The 18,686-nt window shown below is 39.3% G+C and overlaps 2 protein-coding genes across 2 annotated transcripts in view; both read left to right on the top strand.

Annotated features, from left to right (window-relative positions):
* The first annotated feature begins 1,817 nt into the window (after positions 1-1,817).
* Positions 1,818-7,162, top strand: MRPL18 (mitochondrial ribosomal protein L18). Its single transcript, XM_014051907.2, has 4 exons — positions 1,818-1,983; positions 2,695-2,878; positions 5,671-5,905; positions 6,954-7,162. Exons 1-4 carry the CDS (start codon positions 1,917-1,919, stop codon positions 7,062-7,064), a joined length of 597 nt encoding a protein of 198 aa, XP_013907382.1. The 5' UTR covers positions 1,818-1,916; the 3' UTR covers positions 7,065-7,162.
* A 2,241-nt stretch (positions 7,163-9,403) lies between these two features.
* The window catches only part of PNLDC1 (PARN like ribonuclease domain containing exonuclease 1), a 39,541-nt gene continuing 30,258 nt past the window's right edge, over positions 9,404-18,686 (top strand). The window contains exons 1-7 of the mRNA XM_087718225.1: positions 9,404-9,611; positions 11,959-12,004; positions 12,104-12,177; positions 12,877-12,910; positions 13,012-13,135; positions 14,129-14,214; positions 15,710-15,807. Coding sequence (XP_087574351.1) covers positions 9,404-9,611; positions 11,959-12,004; positions 12,104-12,177; positions 12,877-12,910; positions 13,012-13,135; positions 14,129-14,214; positions 15,710-15,807 — 670 coding nt within the window. The remainder of the gene's footprint in view (positions 9,612-11,958; positions 12,005-12,103; positions 12,178-12,876; positions 12,911-13,011; positions 13,136-14,128; positions 14,215-15,709; positions 15,808-18,686) is intronic.

Raw genomic sequence — 18,686 nt, 5'->3', positions numbered from 1 at the left:
CTGTCCTAAAATGTCTCTGGTCAGCATGACTAAACACCAAAGGCGCAGTGCTGTTACCTTCCCACCAAAGTGGTCCCTATTTTTCTACTTGCATTTTTACATGCTTTCGAACTGCTAGGTTTGCAGAAGCTGGGACAAGTACCGGGAGCTTACCGTTATGGGGTGCTAGGGATTCAAACTGCAGAACTGCTGACCTTTCTGATCGACAAGCTCAGTATCTTAGCCACTGAGCCACCACAACCCTTCAAATCCCTAGCGTCAAGTAACAGAGTAAGCTCCGGTTACTTGTCTCAGCTTCGAAAGCATATAAAAATGCAAATAGAAAAATAGGGACCACTTTGGTGGGGAGGTAACAGTATTCCCTGCACCTTCGGCATTTAGTCATGTCAGCCACATGACCACAGAGATATCTTAGGACAGCGCTGGCTCTTTGGCTTTGAAACAGAGATGAGCACCGCCCCCTAGAGTTGGGAACGACTAGCACACATGTGTGAGGGGAACCTTTACCTTTAATTTCAGCTGACACAGTTATTCTTGGAGAACTTGCAAGATCATATAGACTATGTCTCTACCCTCCTATACAGGTGGTCTCACTCACCAGGACCACAGAGCCAGCCTTTTCTGACTCAGCATTTCTGCCCAATTAAGAGAACACTTGATGGCTTTCTTAAGATTGAGGGGGAAAAAGTAATGCTCACTATGTCTCAGCAGAATCAGTCCCTCAATATTGCAGATTAAGGGAGGTGAAATTGAAACATTTAAATGCTTTACATCTTCATTATGATTATTGAAAACCAGGTCTGTTTAGTAGTTTAAGGCATCAGGCTTAAAAAGCAATGAGTTGTGGTCCTGCCTTAGGCAGAAAGCCAGCAGGGAGAATTTGGGCCAATAAAACATACATATTCTGCAAGAGGTTATTATTACATTGGATCATCTCCATTGTACCTGAAGGCAGGACAAGATATAGCTAATAGACTTGATACTAACAAATTTATCCACATTTTGATGCAAGAGCTGTCTTGTTCTCACTTAATTTTACTTCTTTTAAGAAGCTTCTATATACCTATAAAACTTGCTGTTGAATAGCATCCATAAATCTAGTTATGTTCGTGAGAATATATTGATTTTAAAAATATTTCTTTAAACTACCACTTGCATAAAACAAAAGCATTAATTACAAATCCAAAGTTCTTTTTTTCAAGAGGCACCTGGACTTTCTTGTTTTTTCTTTGAAGATGTTTTAGATCTGAGGAAGCTTCTTGGATGAGAAGCGAAAGGTCTTCAAAGAAAATCCAGTAACTGGATGTTTCTCTTCTCATCCAAGAAGCTTCTTCAGCTCTGAAATGTCTTCAAAGAAAAACCAGAAACTCCAGTTGCCTCTTGAAAAAGTAGACATGAGACAACCATGACCTAGGTGACTGAGACACTAATTAGAAAAGAACATTTTAAAAGATATCTCCATTGATTTCCTAAGGCAAGGGATTTTGGTGCACAGAACAGAGGCAATAGGATAGTAAAACATTGTTATAGAGGAATGGAAAAGTTACCGATTTAAAAAACAGAATTTTTTCCATTCCTCTATAGCAATGTTTTTCAAACATGCCGGCTGAGCAATTCTAAGAATTAAAGTCCTCGTATCTTAAAAATCACCAAATTTGAAAAACGTTGCTCTACAGTTACAAATCTATAGACACGTTCATCCGCATGTCATTGGCTTATACAACAATTCTGGAGGAAATGAAGGGATTAATATGAGGTTGACCAATCAGGCTTTCAATTTCTTTCTCTCTCTTTGTTTTTAGGAGAACGGAAAGAGACCATGGGAAAAACACGTTAGCTCAACAGAGGAAAAGGTGGCGCCCCCCAGCTTCTTGTAGGTCCGGCTAGGTCCCTTCCTGTTAGTTTTCTTAGGCGTGATGGCGTTCCGGAGGTTGGCTCCGACGCTGAATAGGGCGGCCAGGACATTCGGGGAACCAGACCACGGTAAGGGAGTCGTCGAGATTCAGATTTTTGATGGAGAGCCATCGGTGTCTTTAATATGACATTCAGAAAGATGCGGAAGGAGACTGAACGGTTAAGCCCGCGAGAGTTTTCTCTTTTCTAACTCTTTTTTGCATGGGTCTTTTTGATACAGTAATGTTTGGGTTTCTTTGAGGTTGAATAAACCTTCCCTTTTGGAAGTCTGCATAAGAAGACTGCGATTTTCAAAATATTTTGACAGACGGCCATCCTTAGCTGCTTACTCTCCAGATGGTTTTAACTTGAATTGCAGGCAAAATACTGATTAAAATTATGATACTTGCACTTCGGGGAGAATTAAGGAATACGGATTTGTTTTGCTGTAGGTGATGGGGATTATACTCTATAGCCAATCTCGAAATAAACATTTTGCAGTTAAATAAACATTTAAAGGGCATCTCTGCAACCTGTCTAAACCACAGATTAGAAATAATGATGTGCCAGGTATTTTTTAAATAAATGGAAATACAAAATATATTATTACTTTAATGAGATTCAGCTTGCTTAAATTAGCAATATCAAGCATTTTTACCTGTTTTCCTTATTCCCATTTCACAATCAGCTGATAACTCTAGTACATTTTCATTTATACATTATACTGATGATCTTTTTTGTATTCTTAGTTGTTTTCTAAGACCTTTAAGCATACATTTGTTTTTCTTTATTTTCTTGTAGGAGTTAAATTTAATTCTTCTGTTCCCAATCCCATATCTCTTCCTGATGAAGTGGATACAAGAGAAAATGAGATTGTTGCTCCTGAGTTCACAAATAGGAACCCACTTAATTTGGAAAGATTGGCTATAGCAAGAAAGGATCTAGGTTGGAAAACCTCATGGCCAAAACGGGATTATTGGTACAGGTAAATTAGAAAAATGCAAAATGGCCTATGTTCAATAATATAGAACTTAACTTAATTTTGAAGAATACTTTTTATCAAATATTTATTCTATTCTGCAGAGGGCAAATATGTGGTCAGTGATAGTGATGTTGTCAGCCTCTCGATCTTTTCTATCTTACTGTTCATATGAATCTGCAGCAATTCCAGTTTGCTTTTTGATTGATTCCAAATTCCCAATATTGATACTTGAGATTTTTTGACTACTAGTTATAGATCCCTTTTCATTATTATTATCTACATTTATATTGGGCCCAATGCCCAGTGATCCTGGATGGTTTACAATTGATTTAAAACATGAAGAGGATGACAATAAAAACAACAAAAATGAGAAAAGAGTAGAGACGGCAGAATAACAAACAAGCTGGAAACAAAACCAAAAGTAAACAGCCTAGGATAAAAGGAGATTACCAAAGACTGCGATAAAGAGCCTGGTCCCTTGGAAACACCAGCAGGATGGGGAACATTCCAATCTCAGAGGTAATCTCAGGGTAAAGGTGCTGTGACAAAGAAAGTGCACTTCCAGAGTACTAATGGATGGCATTGTTTAATTGAAGGAATTGGAGCATGCAAACCATGCCAGATCGAATAAGCTGTCTAGATGTTATGGGAGACAGATGAACCTTCAAATAACCAGGTCCTATGCTATGTAGGGCTTTATAGGTAACAAATTGCACTTGGATAGCACCTGGAAGCAAACTGGCCCCCAACACAGCTGATGAAGCAGAGTTATTATATGGGCATGCTGAGATATGCTCACCATTGTTTGTGTTACTGCATTCCATTAGTTGAAGCTTCTAAATGGTCTTCAAGGACACCCCCATATAGAGCATATTGCAGTAGTCAAGCCATGAAATGACCAGAGCACGAATGACTATCTGAAGAGCTATTGTATTCTGTTCCTCTATCAGTTTACACAGTTCCCTAATCTTTTCTGCCTATTGACGGCAATGCCTTGTGTGAATATAGCAAGTTATAGAGCAATTCACATAGGAAGCCAATATACTGAATTCTTGCCATATTTGTTAAGTGAAACGTTGCAGCAGTTATGTTGGTAACACAGTTGTTAAGTGAATCTGGCTTCCTCGTTGACTTTGCTTGCCAGAAGGTCGCAAAAGGCGATTGCATAACTCTGGCACACTACAACAGTCATAAATAAGCACCAGTTGCCAAGCTTTCAAATTTAGATCACATGACCATGGGGATGCTGCAATGGTCATACGTATGAAAAATAGGCATGTCACTTTTTTCAGTGCCATTGTAACTCTGAATAGGAGCCAAGGAGGCACAGTGGTTAAATGCAGCACTGCAGGCTACTGCTAGATCAGCAGTTCAGCGGTTCAAATCTCACCGGTTCAGGGTTGACTCAGCCTTCCATCCTTCCGAGGTGGGTAAAATGAGGACCCAGATTGTTGGGGGCAATATGCTGACTCTCTGTAAACCGCTTAGAGAGGGCTGAAAGCCCTATGAAGCGGTATATAAGTCTACTGCTATTACTGCTATAGTCATTAAACAAACTTGTAAGTTGAGGACTACCTGTATTCCTGTTTCATTATAGTGTACATTTGTAGACAAAATTCAAGACTGTACATAGTTTGTTTAAAGTCAATTTGTTGGTTCTTGAGATTTCTGTCAGGAGACAGAACATACAGCCTGTAATAGTCCATATGTTATTTCAGCCACAATGTTTCAAAGTTATATTTACAGGTATTTTCTTGAATATTTCTTTTGAGTTCTCTTTCTGATTATGCCCTCTTTGTAGATGAGCTAATGGGATATCTATGGTTGGAAAATATAGTTTAGAGCAGGGGTCACCAACCTTTTGGATCTCAGGGACCACTAAATCCATAATTTTAAATCCCATGGATCACTAATATGATTTTTTTTAAATATATATATATTAGTGCAATATAAAAATGCAAATAATTTTTCTGTGGACCACCAACATTTTCTCGGGGACCACCAGTTGGTGACCGCTGGTTTAGGGGAAAGATTATTGCACTAAAAATGGAGTTTAAAAATAAAGGTTTGTTGTTGGGGGGTGGGATCTACAAGAGCAAAGAGACTTAGAGCTCACTTGAGGATCTACCATCACAGAAGTTTCCGCAGGAAATCCTATACTTAGCGGGGAATGATCCTATACTTTCCGGAGGAATAATTCTGTTTTCATCAGTGTAGCATGTGTGCATGTTAATTCATTTGTAAAGGCTTTTGTGCCACTTAGATGCTAAACGTTTTAAGTAGCTTACATCCATCAATACATAGAATTAAAATCAATAAAGCAAAATGAGCAAGTATTACAGAAATAAACATTTGATATGCTATCAGCAAGGGATACATTAGTATTCAAATTCCTCAAATGTTATGTGGAAAAGCCATATATGTTTTACCCTATGAAAGCCCAACAGAGGGATTGTGGTCCAGGTATCCAGAGGCAGGCTGTTCCACAGAATGGGGGCCATCATTGAGAAAATTCAAGTATGGGGATTATGCAGATTGTATTTTCTCACAGACAAACCTTTCACTCAGGATAACATTGTTCACCTCCTATTACAAACTTTTCCTGTTTATAATTAATGTTTGAAAAGGGAGAGAGAAAGAAGTTAGTATACAAATAATCTGAGATATGTAGAATTTCAAATATGAGACATAAAATTTACAAGTACAGAACTATAGGAATTTTTGTTATCGCAAATGTATTCCTCTGATAATAAAAGAAAACAGTAACATTTTGTTTTTCATATTTAACAATCCAGGTTACGATTTGAAAAAACCCAAAAACATGTGGAAGGCTACATTGAACATTGCAGCGGTCATATTGTAGTCTCTGCTTCCACTCGCGAGTGGGCTATTAAGAAGCATCTTTATAAAACAACTGGTGTGGCAGCCTGTGAGAATGTGGGGCGTGTATTAGCACAACGTTGTCTCGAAGCTGGAATCAACTTTGTGGATGACAAGGTTATAATTCCATGGGAAAAACACGGCGAAGGGGCAAGTTGATTTTGTTTTTCTTACTTTGGTTGCTACTTACCGTATTTTTCAGAGTGTAAGATGCATTCCCCCCCCCAAAAAAGAGGGTGAAAATTTTGGTGCGTCTTATACACAGAATACCTGCCGGCCCCCACCTGCCGGCCTCTGCCTCCCAGCAATTTTATTCCTTGCAGCAGCCTGTTTCAGTTTCAGCTTCAGCACAGCCTGATTAGCACAAGCAGTTGATTGTCGGTATCGGCCTGACCATCAGCTGTTTCAGGCTGCAGGAATTGCCATTGCCTATTCCCGCCTCCACGCACATCCCATTTTCCGCCCATTCCGATCCCTGCCGCCCGGAACGGGTGGAAAATGGAGTGTGTGCAGAAGCTCAAAATGAGATGCGGAGGCCGAAAACGGGGGCGCAGAGGCGGCAATAGGCTATGGCAATCCCTGTAGCTTGAAACGGCTGATCCTTGGGAGGCAGATCCAACCAACAATCAGCTGCTTGTGCTAATCAGGCTAAATTAAAACTGAAACAGGCTGTTTGCTGCAAGGAGGTAAATTGCTGGAAAGCAAAGGCAGATTTTTTTTTTCTTGTGCTAATTAGGCTAAACTGAAACTGAACCTGGCTGTTTGCTGCAAGGAGGTAAATTGCTGAGAGGCAGAGGCAGATTTATTTGTGCTAATCAGGCTAAATTGAAATAGACTTTTGTTGTTTTCTGTAAGGAGGTAAATTGCTGGAATGCAGATTTTTTTTCCCTCCCCAAAAGCTAGGTGCGTCTTATACTTTGGAGCATCTTATACTCTGAAAAGTACAGTATCCTACATTTTATATTCTTGACCACAATATTGTACAGTTTACTTATAGCATGGCTTTATGACCAAAGCATTAAAAATGTGTAAATATCAATGAAGGCTTAGTGCAGAGTTGGCATATACTCTTAACATGAGAATTGCATTGTTTGGGGAGAGAAAGGAATTGAAAGAACTGTAATTCACTGTGTATGCTGAAAGTACTAATGGAACTGACAAAATTAATAGTTGTGTCTTTCTTTTTAAATGCAAATAGCTGAAACGTTTCAAACAGGCTGTGACGGAAGGTGGTGTTGAACTGAAAGAACTTGAAAGAATTTATGATAAATATGGTAATAAGAAGCTGCCAAAGGAAGTACAGTCTTAGAAGCCTGCAATTCTATCCTTGGAAAACATTTGATCACACGCTGCTCTTAATACCTATCTTTTTATATTAAATAAAAATCCAACAGATGTGCAAATGCTGATGACAGTTTTTTGTTTGCTTTCTTATTAACTGTTTTCATAAAATATTACAACAGCATAAAACAATAACCTGCTACAGGTGGTTCCCTAGTCAATGTATCTATATCTCTTTTTAAAAAATAAATTAAAAAACCAGCCAATATTATTTCTCTTTAAAAATAATTGGTAGGTCTGGTGTGCACTCACCTGCAGTAACAAAAGGCTCTTTTATTTCCTTTTGCTTTTTAAAATAAACCACTTGACTGTGATGTGTGATTTCTTTTAATGGTAGAAACAATCATTTTGTTTCAAATATGCATATATCAGATTTCTTTTGACAGTGTTTAAACTTTTGTTAGTCAACAAAAGTGATTAATATATTATGATTTACTTAATGGGAAATGCTGGAAGTTGATATTCCAATATTCATTCTGGATCTTGAGCCATGTGGGATTAATTAAATTCTAGCAGAGTTTGGCACATTTTCAGCTGAGTCTGGAAGTATAATAGGTTTCATCTCTGTAACAGAAATTTGATTAGGACTATCAATGGGCCTGCTTTGCAGTATCTTCATTTGTCTCTTTTTGAACAAATATTTCCCTTATAAAACAAAGGATAAGAGATACTTAGCATAAAGAATAGAGATTTTATTTGCATTAGACCACCATATCAAACTACTCTTATCTTGCTCTTTAGGAGAAAAAAAAATCTCAACTATTTGCCTAGATTGGTCATCATTATTACTATGGCTTTCTGTTCTACTCAGAAGATACCATTTAAGAGGCCTTCTTGACCATTGATGCAACTAGAGAAATTGGTTAAAGAAAAGTCTGTAGAGGACTTTTGACCCCGAGGACACAGATAAACTTCCAAGTGCTTCAAGGACCCTCTTAAACAGGGATGTCAAATTCACAACATTGTCACATGACATATTGCAACTCCCCCCCTTTGCTAAAACGGATGGGCATGGCCACATCTAGCCCACAGAGTGCGAGTTTCAACACCCCTGCTCTAAAAGGAAGCAAATGACCAGCTGTCTGCAAGGAGTATAAATCCTTCCATTCCCCACTATCCTGTCGGAGCTGAAGAAGCTTCTTGGATGAGAAGCAAAATGTCTTCAGAGAAAAAGCAGGAAAGTCCAGTTGATTCCTGAAAAAGCACCTTTGCTTAGAGAAAACAAAATACATATGACTACCTCATTTTCAATGACTGCGTGGACACTATATTCAGCAAGATATATTAAGGCAGTGCAGTTTTTATTTTCAGTAAGGTAATTAAGCAGCCCATAATTGATCTTACAGTACCATTTAAATCCATACCTATTATGAGCACAAAAGGAGAAAAAACCCTGCAAGAACACAGGTAGTCCTTGACTTACGACTGCAATTGAGCCCACAATTTATGTTGCTAAGTGAGAAGTGTGTTGTGAGCTTTGCCCCGTTTTATGACTTTCCTTGCACCAGTTAAGTGAATCCTTGCGGTTGTTAAATTAGTAACAGAAATAGTGAAACAGAAACAGAATAACAGTTGGAAGGGACCTTGGAGGTCTTCTAGTCCAACCCTGTTTAGGCAGGAAACCCTACACCACTTCAGACAAATGGTTATCCAATAACTTCTTAAAAACTTCCAGTGTTGGAGCATTCACAACTTCGGGAGGCAAGTTGTTCAATCTGATTTTTGAATCTGGCTTCCCTATTGACTTTGCTTGTCAAGTGGTCGCAAAAGAGGATCACATGACCCCAAGACACTGTAATGGGCAGAAGTATGAAACAGTTGCCAGGTATCTGAATTTTGATCATATGATCATGCAAAGGTTGTAATTGTGAAAAATAGCTATAACTCACTTTTTTCAGTGCCGTTGTAACTTCAAATGGTCACTAAGTGAACTGTTGTAAGTTTGGGACTACCTGTATACAAATATATATTAACGGTCCAGAGTCGCTGAGAGTCATGTGGCATAGAAATTCAATCAATGTTAACCTTAGTCTTAATCCATACTTAAATGCTACTTCCAAGGCAAAAACAACCTTTATCGATTTATACAAGTGGGTTAATTTCTAAATAGCCAATCTGAATTTTAGCCAATAAACGTTTGTTTAAGTCGTTCCTCAGACCCTTATACCATTGACCGAGCCTAGGCGTTGTAATCCTTCCCCATTAGGGTTGCTTTCCCAGACGGACAACGAAAAGGACCAATGACCTGATTCGGACCATCGTTTCCAGCGATCGGGGAACGCGGGTGCTTAGGAGAAGAGTCTTTAAATGCGGAGGGAGGGCGGAGTAGCAAATGAGGCTAGTCCCGCCCCTTTCAGCCTCCGAGGAGAAGCGGGAAGTTCACCGAACCGCAAAGGCAGGAGTTGGCGGGCGCCGCGGAGAGAAAGCAGCCGGGGCGGGATGGATGTGGGGGCCGCGCAGTTTCCAGAAATGTTGCCTCGGTTAGAGGAGCTTGTCCTGGGCTGCGACTTCGTTGGTGAGGCAGGGGTGTGATATGGAGGGCGAAATCTTCCCCATCTTTTTTAATAAGCTAACTACGAAAGAGTTCTGTGGTTCACACACCTCCACCCTCATTTATGCGTGCAAACTTTGGTCTCGGCTGGCGCGTTCCTCCTTAAACTTTGGGATATATCTTAAACGGAGAAAGCTTAAATGGAGAATGTTATTGATCCCAAGGAAATCGTTGGATCTACTTCAGGGGCTTACCAGGATCTGCTTACTGTAGATGGGGGACTGGATCATTGATTTGATTCCCATTTGGCCCTTTGGATGACTCACCGACTGGGTTAGGGAGCCAAAAGATGATATATAGAAAATAAATAGACCACAAAACACTCACCCATCCAGTGTAATTGATACACCATGGTTATGTAATTCATACAACTATGGCTGGTTAAATAGCTGATGGAGCAAACCATGGTTTAGTGATCTATCACAATCATGATCTCAACTTTACAGAGTTGTTGTAAGAAGGATATAAGGAGAGCCGTAGGCAAATTTTATGAAAATAGGTATCCATATGTTGCTATATAGATTATGCCTTCTGATTTTGGAAGTAATTTGTAATTCTCAAGAAATTGCATAGCTCTTTTATTTCCATCCTAGCCAACATGGGATTTTGAGAGTTGTAGCAAGATCAGTACAGTGTTTCCTTAACAGACCTTTAAGTATTTAATTCTAAGAACTCTTCCAGGGTTATGCTAAGTGAGTACAGTGATACTTTGTGCAAGAGGAGCAAAAATACCTTGTTTTGTGATTTAAAAATAAGTTATTTGCCAGGGCAAATGTATTGCTCCATATTTGTAAAATCTGCAGTTCCTATTCCCCAGTAAAATAAATCCTTTAGTCATATTTTTCTATAGTGTGATTATTTGACGAGCTTGAATCTGGTATCCTTCCTCCTTTATGGTATTCCATATCTGAATCTTATAGTTTATAGTAGAAATGTTGCTAATGTTTAAAATTGATAAAGACAAGAATTTTGCTCCAACTGATAAAAAAATATAAAGCACATTGAAGAGTGTAATAAATGCATTAGTAGAATATGATAAGGTGAGAAGATACTGTTAATGATGGACAAAAATCTGTGTGGTGCATTAAAATATAACTGAAACCACTTTATTGAACAATCAAATGTTTACATCTCAAGTTTGTAAAAATCAGATCTATTTCATAATTTGGAACAAATTAGAAGGCTGCTATGGATACTCTTGGCTTTTCACTTTCTTTTAGAACCTCTTTCAACTTTACTTAGATTTTATACTCACAGGGTAATGAGAAAATTATTGAAATGGGGGAAGCTAAAATAATCTTACTATCTCAAAAACTTTAGGATTGCAGCTGTAAGCATTTTGAAATTCAAACTCAAATTCAATGGTGAAAAAAGTAAGATTCTACATTTAGGCAAGAAAAACAAAACACACAGATACAGTATATGTGGTACCTTGTTCAATAGTAGTAACTATGAGTGGGATCTTTGAGTCCTAGTGGACAACCATTAGATATGAGCCAACACTGTGCAGCAGCTGCCAAAAAAGCCAAAACAGTTTTAAGCTGCATAAACAGATAGAATCAAGATCACGTGAAGTGTTAATGCTACTTTATAATGCCTTGGAAAGGCCACACTTGGAATACTGCAAGTTTTGGTCCCCACAATGTAAAAAAGATATTGAGACTCCAGAAAGAGTGCAGAGAAGAGCAACAAAGATGATTAGGGGACGAGACTAAAACATATAAAGAATGATTGCTGGAACTGGATATGTCTAGTTTAATGGAAAGAAGGACTAGGAGTGACATGATAGCAGTGTTCCAATATCTCAGGGGCTGCCACAAAGAAGAGGGAGTCAAGCTATTCTCGAAGCACCTGAGAGCAGTACAAGAAGCCATGGGTAGAAACTCATCAAGGAGAGAGGCAACTTAGAACTAAGGAAAAATTTCCTGGCAGTTTGAACAATTAATCAGTGGAACAACTTACCTCCAGATGTTGTAAATGCTCCAACACTGGATATCCATTTGTCTGAAGTGGTGTAGGGTTTCCTGCCTAAGGGGGTTGGACTAGAAGACCTCCAAGGTCCCTTCCAACTCTGTTATCCTATTCTCTTCTATTCTAGTACAATAGATCATAAAGAAATCTCAATCCTTATTTTAAAATTTAGGAGCATGTTACTACTACATACATATTTTATATTAATACATAACTCATTAATATATTCAATATGAATTATTATGAATCCTACATATGTAAGATTGTGATATACGAATTAAATAAAGCTTTGTATCCATCCTTTAATAATAGTGGAAGGGACATGTTCTGTCTTTTGCAGGCCTTGATTTGGAATTCACAGGTTTGCATTCTGACAGTCAGCCTAGGTAAGCATGTTGAAATAAATATATTTCTAGTGGTGTCCCCATAGAAATTAGAAACATGATGAACAACATGGAAATCCTTCATATCTTTCTTTTCCCCAGTCTCTTTGATTTACCTGATGAGTGGTATCGGAAAGGCAGACTGAGTGTTCAGCGGTTTACAGTGAATCAACTTGGTGAGGTCTTCTAGTTTCTAAAAGATAGTTTAAAAAGTGGCAATCAAAAGTTAGAAATAGTATCTGAATAGTATCTAGGTCATATTAATTTCTCCCCCCCCAAAAAATTGTTTTTATCTTAAAAGAATACATGCTCTCCTCTTTCCCAAATGTATTTTGAGATATATCTATTAAGGAACTGGGGTGGGTGGATTTTGCTACATACAGTATTAGACTGTAGTGAATGAGGGATCCCTGTGAAGGCTCATGATAGACTACCCCCACATTTACCCAAGATGTTGATTCACAAGTCTCTTACACATAAGACTCAACACATTACCTCCCAAATAGGACATATCTAATGATAGAGCCGAGGTGGCACAGTGGTTAGAGTGTAGTACTGCAGGCTACTTCATCTGACTGCTAGCTGCAGTTCAGCAGTTCAAAACTCACCAGGTTCAAGGTTGACTCAGCCTTCCATCCTTCCAAGGTCGGTAAAATTGTTGGGAGCAATATGCTGACTCTGTAAACCTCTTACAGAAGGCTGTAAAAAGCACTATGAAGCGGTATACAAGTGCTATTGCTATTGCTGTAACAAAGGAAATTGATCCACAATGCATCCCTGAAGATGTTAGTTAACACAGAAGTTGAAAAAAAACCCAAAGGAGACCCTGTAGTCAGCATATTGCTGTGTAATGAATTGCATTTTTTTTCTTTTAGGTTTGTCCATATTTTACAAGGGGGTGTCAAATGAGTAAGTAAATTGTTTTATTGTCAATTATATTTACCTGATGATAATTTTTGGGTCTTCCCTGCCAGTTAGCTAACCTTAATTATTTTTGTTAATTTTTATAGGTATATCGCACATTCATACAACTTCTTCCTATTCCCTGCCACATTTGGCCAAATGGATTCCGAATTCTCCTGCCAAACATCTAGTATTCAATTCCTGTCTCATTATGACTTTGACTATAATAAGGTATATTTTATGTTATTTAATGGAGTAGAAAGAATTTAAGTAAGGAAGAAACTAGATTTGGACTTTGCCTTTCAAATGCTGTTGAAATTCAGTATAATGAAATATATTTTCAATATTTAATTTCCAGTTGAATGATATAGAGAGTTAATTTTTATCACTGTCAATATCCCAGGGCCCCGTGAATTGCTTCATTCTTTCTCTGAGGTCAGAACAGGGCTCCTGTCTCAGGAGGGAGAAGATCTGATATTTGATCAAGACTCCTCAGTAGGTTTGTTAACTCGCCAGTTCTGGAAGTTGAGTTGTGGCAACTGAACTTTTTTTTTTTTTTTGGTTTGAAATGTGTCACTGCTTATCCAAGTGGCTTCTTCTTCAAACTGATGAAGCTATTTGGATAAGCAATGAAACATTTCAAACTAAAAAAGAAAAGTCCATTTGCCATGACTTAACTTCCAGAAACTACCTGGATGACTGAGAATCTTCATCGACATTTTCCCCCAAAAGACTATAGTGAATGTAGAGTGTGGGATGAAAAGGTTACTATGAAAAGTAAGAGATTTTAAGGTTTCTAATCATACTAATTCTCAATCATTCTATCTCAGTAGAATAATTTAGACCAGCGTTATATATATTCAATTTTATGCCATTGTGAGCTATAGGAGTAAATGGTTACTCCATCCTTTTTGTCAACAGCTTGCAACGTTTTAGAGTTTATCAGATTACTTGAAGATAGGATGAATTGTCCTTATCACCAGAGTAGAAGTGGTTGATAAATATTTCAATGTTTTGTTTTTTGTTTTAATCTTGAATTTGTAACGAATACCTTATGGTTTAATATATGAATATGTCCATGTCATTATTAGAAGCCAAGCTGAGAGAACCTTTACTTTTTTTTTTTACTTACTCCAGTACTGTAGATGATTTTATCTTAAGTCAGGAGAAAATGATCTTGATGCCTGAATTCTATACTATGTAGCATTATCTATTTGTCTTTAGTTTCTTAAAGATGGAATTCCTTATATGAATGAAACACAAGAGAAGAAGCTTCAGCATCTGTTATCTGGTAATTGGATGGTCCAAAGGTAACCCTCTTCCACACTATTGTTTCTATACTAATGTGGGGTTTTTTTCACCTGTGTTTCTTTATGCACTTAAGTAACTGGAGTGACAGGATCCTGTTCTTAGAACAATGGCTGTCAACCAATGGCACTCTATAAGAACTGAAATTCAGAAATCGTCTAAGTGAGACTTCAGTTGTCATTTAAAGTCTTTAAAACTTTGTGGATAATTAACATAACAAAAGGCCTCTAAACATACAGAAATCCTTTGTTAAAAAAGTTTTGTTAATATTGTATGATATTCAGATTCTTTGATAGGTTTATTGGTAGGCCTTAGGATAAATTAAAAAGCAATTCCCTAATAGTCTTAATTTCAGACACTCTCCTTGCAGTCTTTCTCTAACTGTCCGCCATTCTTCCTGAATATTTATCTGTGCTCCTTCTCACATCTCTGTAGCCATTTTGCTTTTCTAGTCTTGTGAGCTACTATCCTTTATTTAACTTCAAATTCACAGCATCTGTTCTTTCTCATCGTCAGTATATATTTTATTCTGCATTAAGCAGCTTACTATTCATATATTTCCCACTTCTATCTATAGGCTACCTGCTCTGTCCTTCTCCTTTTTGTTACAATTTGTCTAGGGATGGATTCAGTCTTATTCATTACAGATGCATAACATGTTTTTTAATTGTTTACATCAAGAAAAGTAATTGAACTACTAATAAAAATTGTGAAGCATTGTAAAGGCATCGTGTTGTATTTGTATTTACTCACCATTCTATCCAGAGGTGGTATTCAACAGATTCTGACCAGTTTGGGAGAACCGGTAAAAGAAATTTTGAGTAGTTTGGAGAACTGGTAAATACCACCTCTGACCTGCCTCGCACCCATCTATTCTCTGCCTCCCGAATCCCAGCTGATGGAAATTTAGCAACCTTCCCCTGGAGTGGGGAGGAAATGCGGTTCTGGAGAACCGGTGGCAGAAATTTTGAGTAGTTCAGAGAACCGGTAAATACCACCTCTGACTGACCTCACACCCATCTATTCTCTGCCTCCCGAGTCCCAGCTGATGGGAATTTAGCAACCTTCCCCTGGAGTGGGGAGAGAATGCAGATTTTACAGTGTCCCTCCTCTGCCCACCAAACCACACCGACCAAGCCAGGCCACACCCACCAAGCCATGCCCACAAAGCCAGTAGTAAATTTTTTTGAATCCCACCACTGATTCAATCCGACCACTAAAGGCTTCTGTGGGGAAAATGGGAGGCAGGAGAATGAGATATGTTTGCTGCCAAATACATCGACAGAGACAGATATGAAACTTTTGGGATGATACAAAAATCATTGAGCATCTAAGTTATTATTTGCTTTGTCCTTTGGAAGGCATTTTCTTGAAAAGCTAGGTCTTTTTAGAGATTTATTATTGAGAAATAGTGTTAATTTTCTGAGAACCTGAAGGTACTGGAAAGGTTGGGTTGGACAATAGTGTCATTCAATTGTCTTACTCTGCTTACTGTAGTTTTGATAAAGACAAGTTGAAAGAAGTGATTGATCAAGTAACTTGCTGGATATTCTCAGCAGAAGAGGAAGATTCTATGGTTCTGCATGATATATATGGTATGAATTAATTAAGCTTCTTTCATTTTTAAAATTCTTGTTTATTGGTGCCTTGAAAATATTTTTATATTGTTCCTGGGTTTAGGGAGCAGTATTCATTATAAAGGGGATAATTATAGTTTCAAATCATTTGAACAACATGTAATAAAGACTTTTGCAGATTTGCTTGCTTTATGGTACGTGTTGCAAAGATAATAATCTTGTCATAAGCATCCTCACAATCAAAAGTGTGTCATTATAATTCTTGATAGCATCTTTATAATTCTTCTGCCACTTTTCAGGAGCTGCCTTGGCTTCCGACCCAACTTTGGACGGTGAAACAGATGTATTTCAGAGATAAAAATTAAAAAGTTTAATTTATATCTTTAAAACCACTTTGTGGTCATAGAGCATACCAATGTGCTAAAGGATTCAGTCTTTTCCCATATCCCGCATTAGGAATTAGACCATAAGAGGGAAACAAAATCTATATTTTTTTACATGAAGGAAAGATAAAATGTAAACATAATTTAAAGTTATTTTTTTTAACTAGAAATTTATGGAAACAAAAAAGTTCCCTAAAAGAAATACAATATTCTGGGTAGTCCCACTAGTTTACTTGGGTCTGGAATAAGCAAAGAGAGTATTGTAGTTCCCAAGGATAGTCTACAGGCAAACAATTTGGTCTCTAGACCCCTTTGCATTCTTAAAAATGATTGAGGAGTCCAGAGAGTTTTGGTTTATTTATGTTAGATCTATCTATATTTACTGTGTTAAAAATTAAGCCTGAGAATTTTAACAGGGACGTGCAGTCACTGGAGGCAGGGGAGGCAGAGCCTCACCAGTCCCATGAGGAAAAGGAAAGAATTTTTAAAATAATTAAAAAGGCCAAGGTAGTTGCTGCCAGACTCCAAGTCACAGTGACTTTGAGTCTGCTTAGTGTTAACTGTAGGGGGAGGCGAAAGAACTATGGGTCTCCTTTGCATAAGGAATTTTTCGCCTTTTAAGAGTTAAGCAAGGGTTAAAAGGCAAAAAATTCCATATGCAAAGGAGGCACATGATTCTCCCTCCTCCTGATCTGGGAGCAGCAAATCATGCCTTGCAGTTGAGCGACTGTGGAAAAAGAAATCGTTTGTTGGTCAAGAGGAGCCATGAGGAAGGCACGCTTACATTGGGTGGGTTATTTCGGAGGGCGCAGAAGGAGCACCTCAATGGTAACAGCCTCCGCACGGAGTGCCCAAGTGAGCCTGCTGGCTCTCCTCAAATTTAGTCCTCCGGCTGAGGATCTCATAGGAGCAGTCTTCCCCACAGCAGCCAGACATGCTCAGTGAGGAAGAATTATTTGGCAGGCAGCAGCAGAAAGGAGGAGAAGGGATCCTATTCACAGCCTCAATCCCCCTCTCCATTTCTGAGCTGGGGGGGGGGCTCGGAGCAGCTCTGACCCGGGCTGGGAGGCGTGGGGGGTGGGAAGTAAGGAGGCTGGAAGTTTGAGGCCGGTGTGTGGCACAGAGGGGGAGCCGAGGAGTATGCCATCGCCTGGTTGAGGGATGAGAGCTGGGGGAGGTGGTCGCCGGCGGAGGTCCCGTTCAGCCCATCCGATCAGTCCTGGTGGGGGACATCAAAGGGCGGGAAAGGTCACCACGCAGCCAATCGCGCTTGGGGTGCAAGGCACCGGCTTTCCCTTGCTCCAAGCAGCACGCCGCTAGCCCTCCTGGTGGCGGGGGCTCCCTGAGGCCCCGGCTCGCAAAATCTGAGCCTCAAGGCAAGGCACAGCTTTCTCTACTACCCAGCCGAGTCCCGCTCCTCTCCTTCTCCCCCCACCCTGCTGGACAAGCAAGCTAGCCAGCCGAAGAGCGCAACGCGCTTCGGGGCTTGGCACGGCTCAACCTTCCTAAGGGCGAGCCTTTCGCTTCCTGACCTCTTCTGTCTACCCTGGAGCTGGAGCAGGCAAAGCTGCCGCTGAAAAAGAGCCCAAAGCACAGCCGAGGAAAACAAAACGAGACACCCTTTGCCTGCAATCAAAGGCTCGGAAGGCAGCAGGGGAATGGGAGGGGGGGTATGGCAGAGGAGCTGCTTTCAAGCCATTGGAAAATATATCCAATCTAACTTCTGTGTTTGTGTTTGTTTGAGAGTGAGTGAGAGAGGGATCCAACTTCTCTGTGCGCATGTGTCTGTTTGAGAGAGGGGGGAGGGAGGAAGGGGGGGAGGGAGAAGAAAAAGAATGGCAAAATTTATTTTGCAAGGGGAAAAAATGCTGTTGCTTTAAATCGGAACTGAGCATGCCTGGCTGTGGAATTCTGGAAGTTGAAGTCCACAAGTCTAAAAAAATTGCTGCCTCACCAGCCGTAAAGCTCACCACACGTCACTGAATTTTAAATTATTTATTTAATTATTTGACTTTGCAGACCACCTGAAAGGTCTTGTAAAAGGGTCTTAGGGAATCCCCAGTGATCTTCAGACCACACTTTGAGAAGTATTAGCCTGGAGAAAGCAAGGTTTTATTTTGAACATGCCTTCAGAATGCATAAATATAGGCATTATTTTAAGAGAAGTACAGAGAAATAAAAATGACTTTAGCACAATGAAGGAATCAGTGGTGGGTTCCTACTGGTTCGAACCTGTTCAACTGAACTGGTAGTGGTTTGGTGACCTGGGTCACTGGAACTGGCCTGCCATGCCCCTGAACAGGTTCTCCTACTGTGGCGCCATCTTGATTTTTGGTTCTGCACATGCGCAGAAAAATTTTCATTGCGCAAATTTAATTTTCATTTTTAAAGTTTTGCGCATGCACTGACCTATATATGAGCAAGTGCATTTGGCATGTGTGCAAGTGAAGTGAGACAGTGCGCACAAAATTTTTGCATGCACCGAACCGGCAATAATGCCTGGAGCAACCCATC

This window comes from Thamnophis sirtalis, unplaced genomic scaffold (genome assembly GCF_051295495.1).
Source record: "Thamnophis sirtalis isolate CommonGarterSnake01/CBP01778 unplaced genomic scaffold, rThaSir2_p1.2 scaffold_6, whole genome shotgun sequence".
Classification (NCBI taxonomy): Eukaryota; Metazoa; Chordata; class Lepidosauria; order Squamata; family Natricidae; genus Thamnophis; species Thamnophis sirtalis.
This window is presented reverse-complemented; position numbering and strand designations above follow the sequence as displayed.

Excerpts from the sequence above, each read along its gene's own strand:
- MRPL18 (XM_014051907.2), top strand. The coding sequence starts at position 1,917 with ATGGCGTTCCGGAGGTTGGCTCCGACGCTGAATAGGGCGGCCAGGACA. Across the intron at positions 2,879-5,670 it reads AAACGGGATTATTGGTACAG|GTTACGATTTGAAAAAACCC; the intron begins GTAAATTAGAAA and ends TTAACAATCCAG. Across the intron at positions 5,906-6,953 it reads GGGAAAAACACGGCGAAGGG|CTGAAACGTTTCAAACAGGC; the intron begins GCAAGTTGATTT and ends AAATGCAAATAG.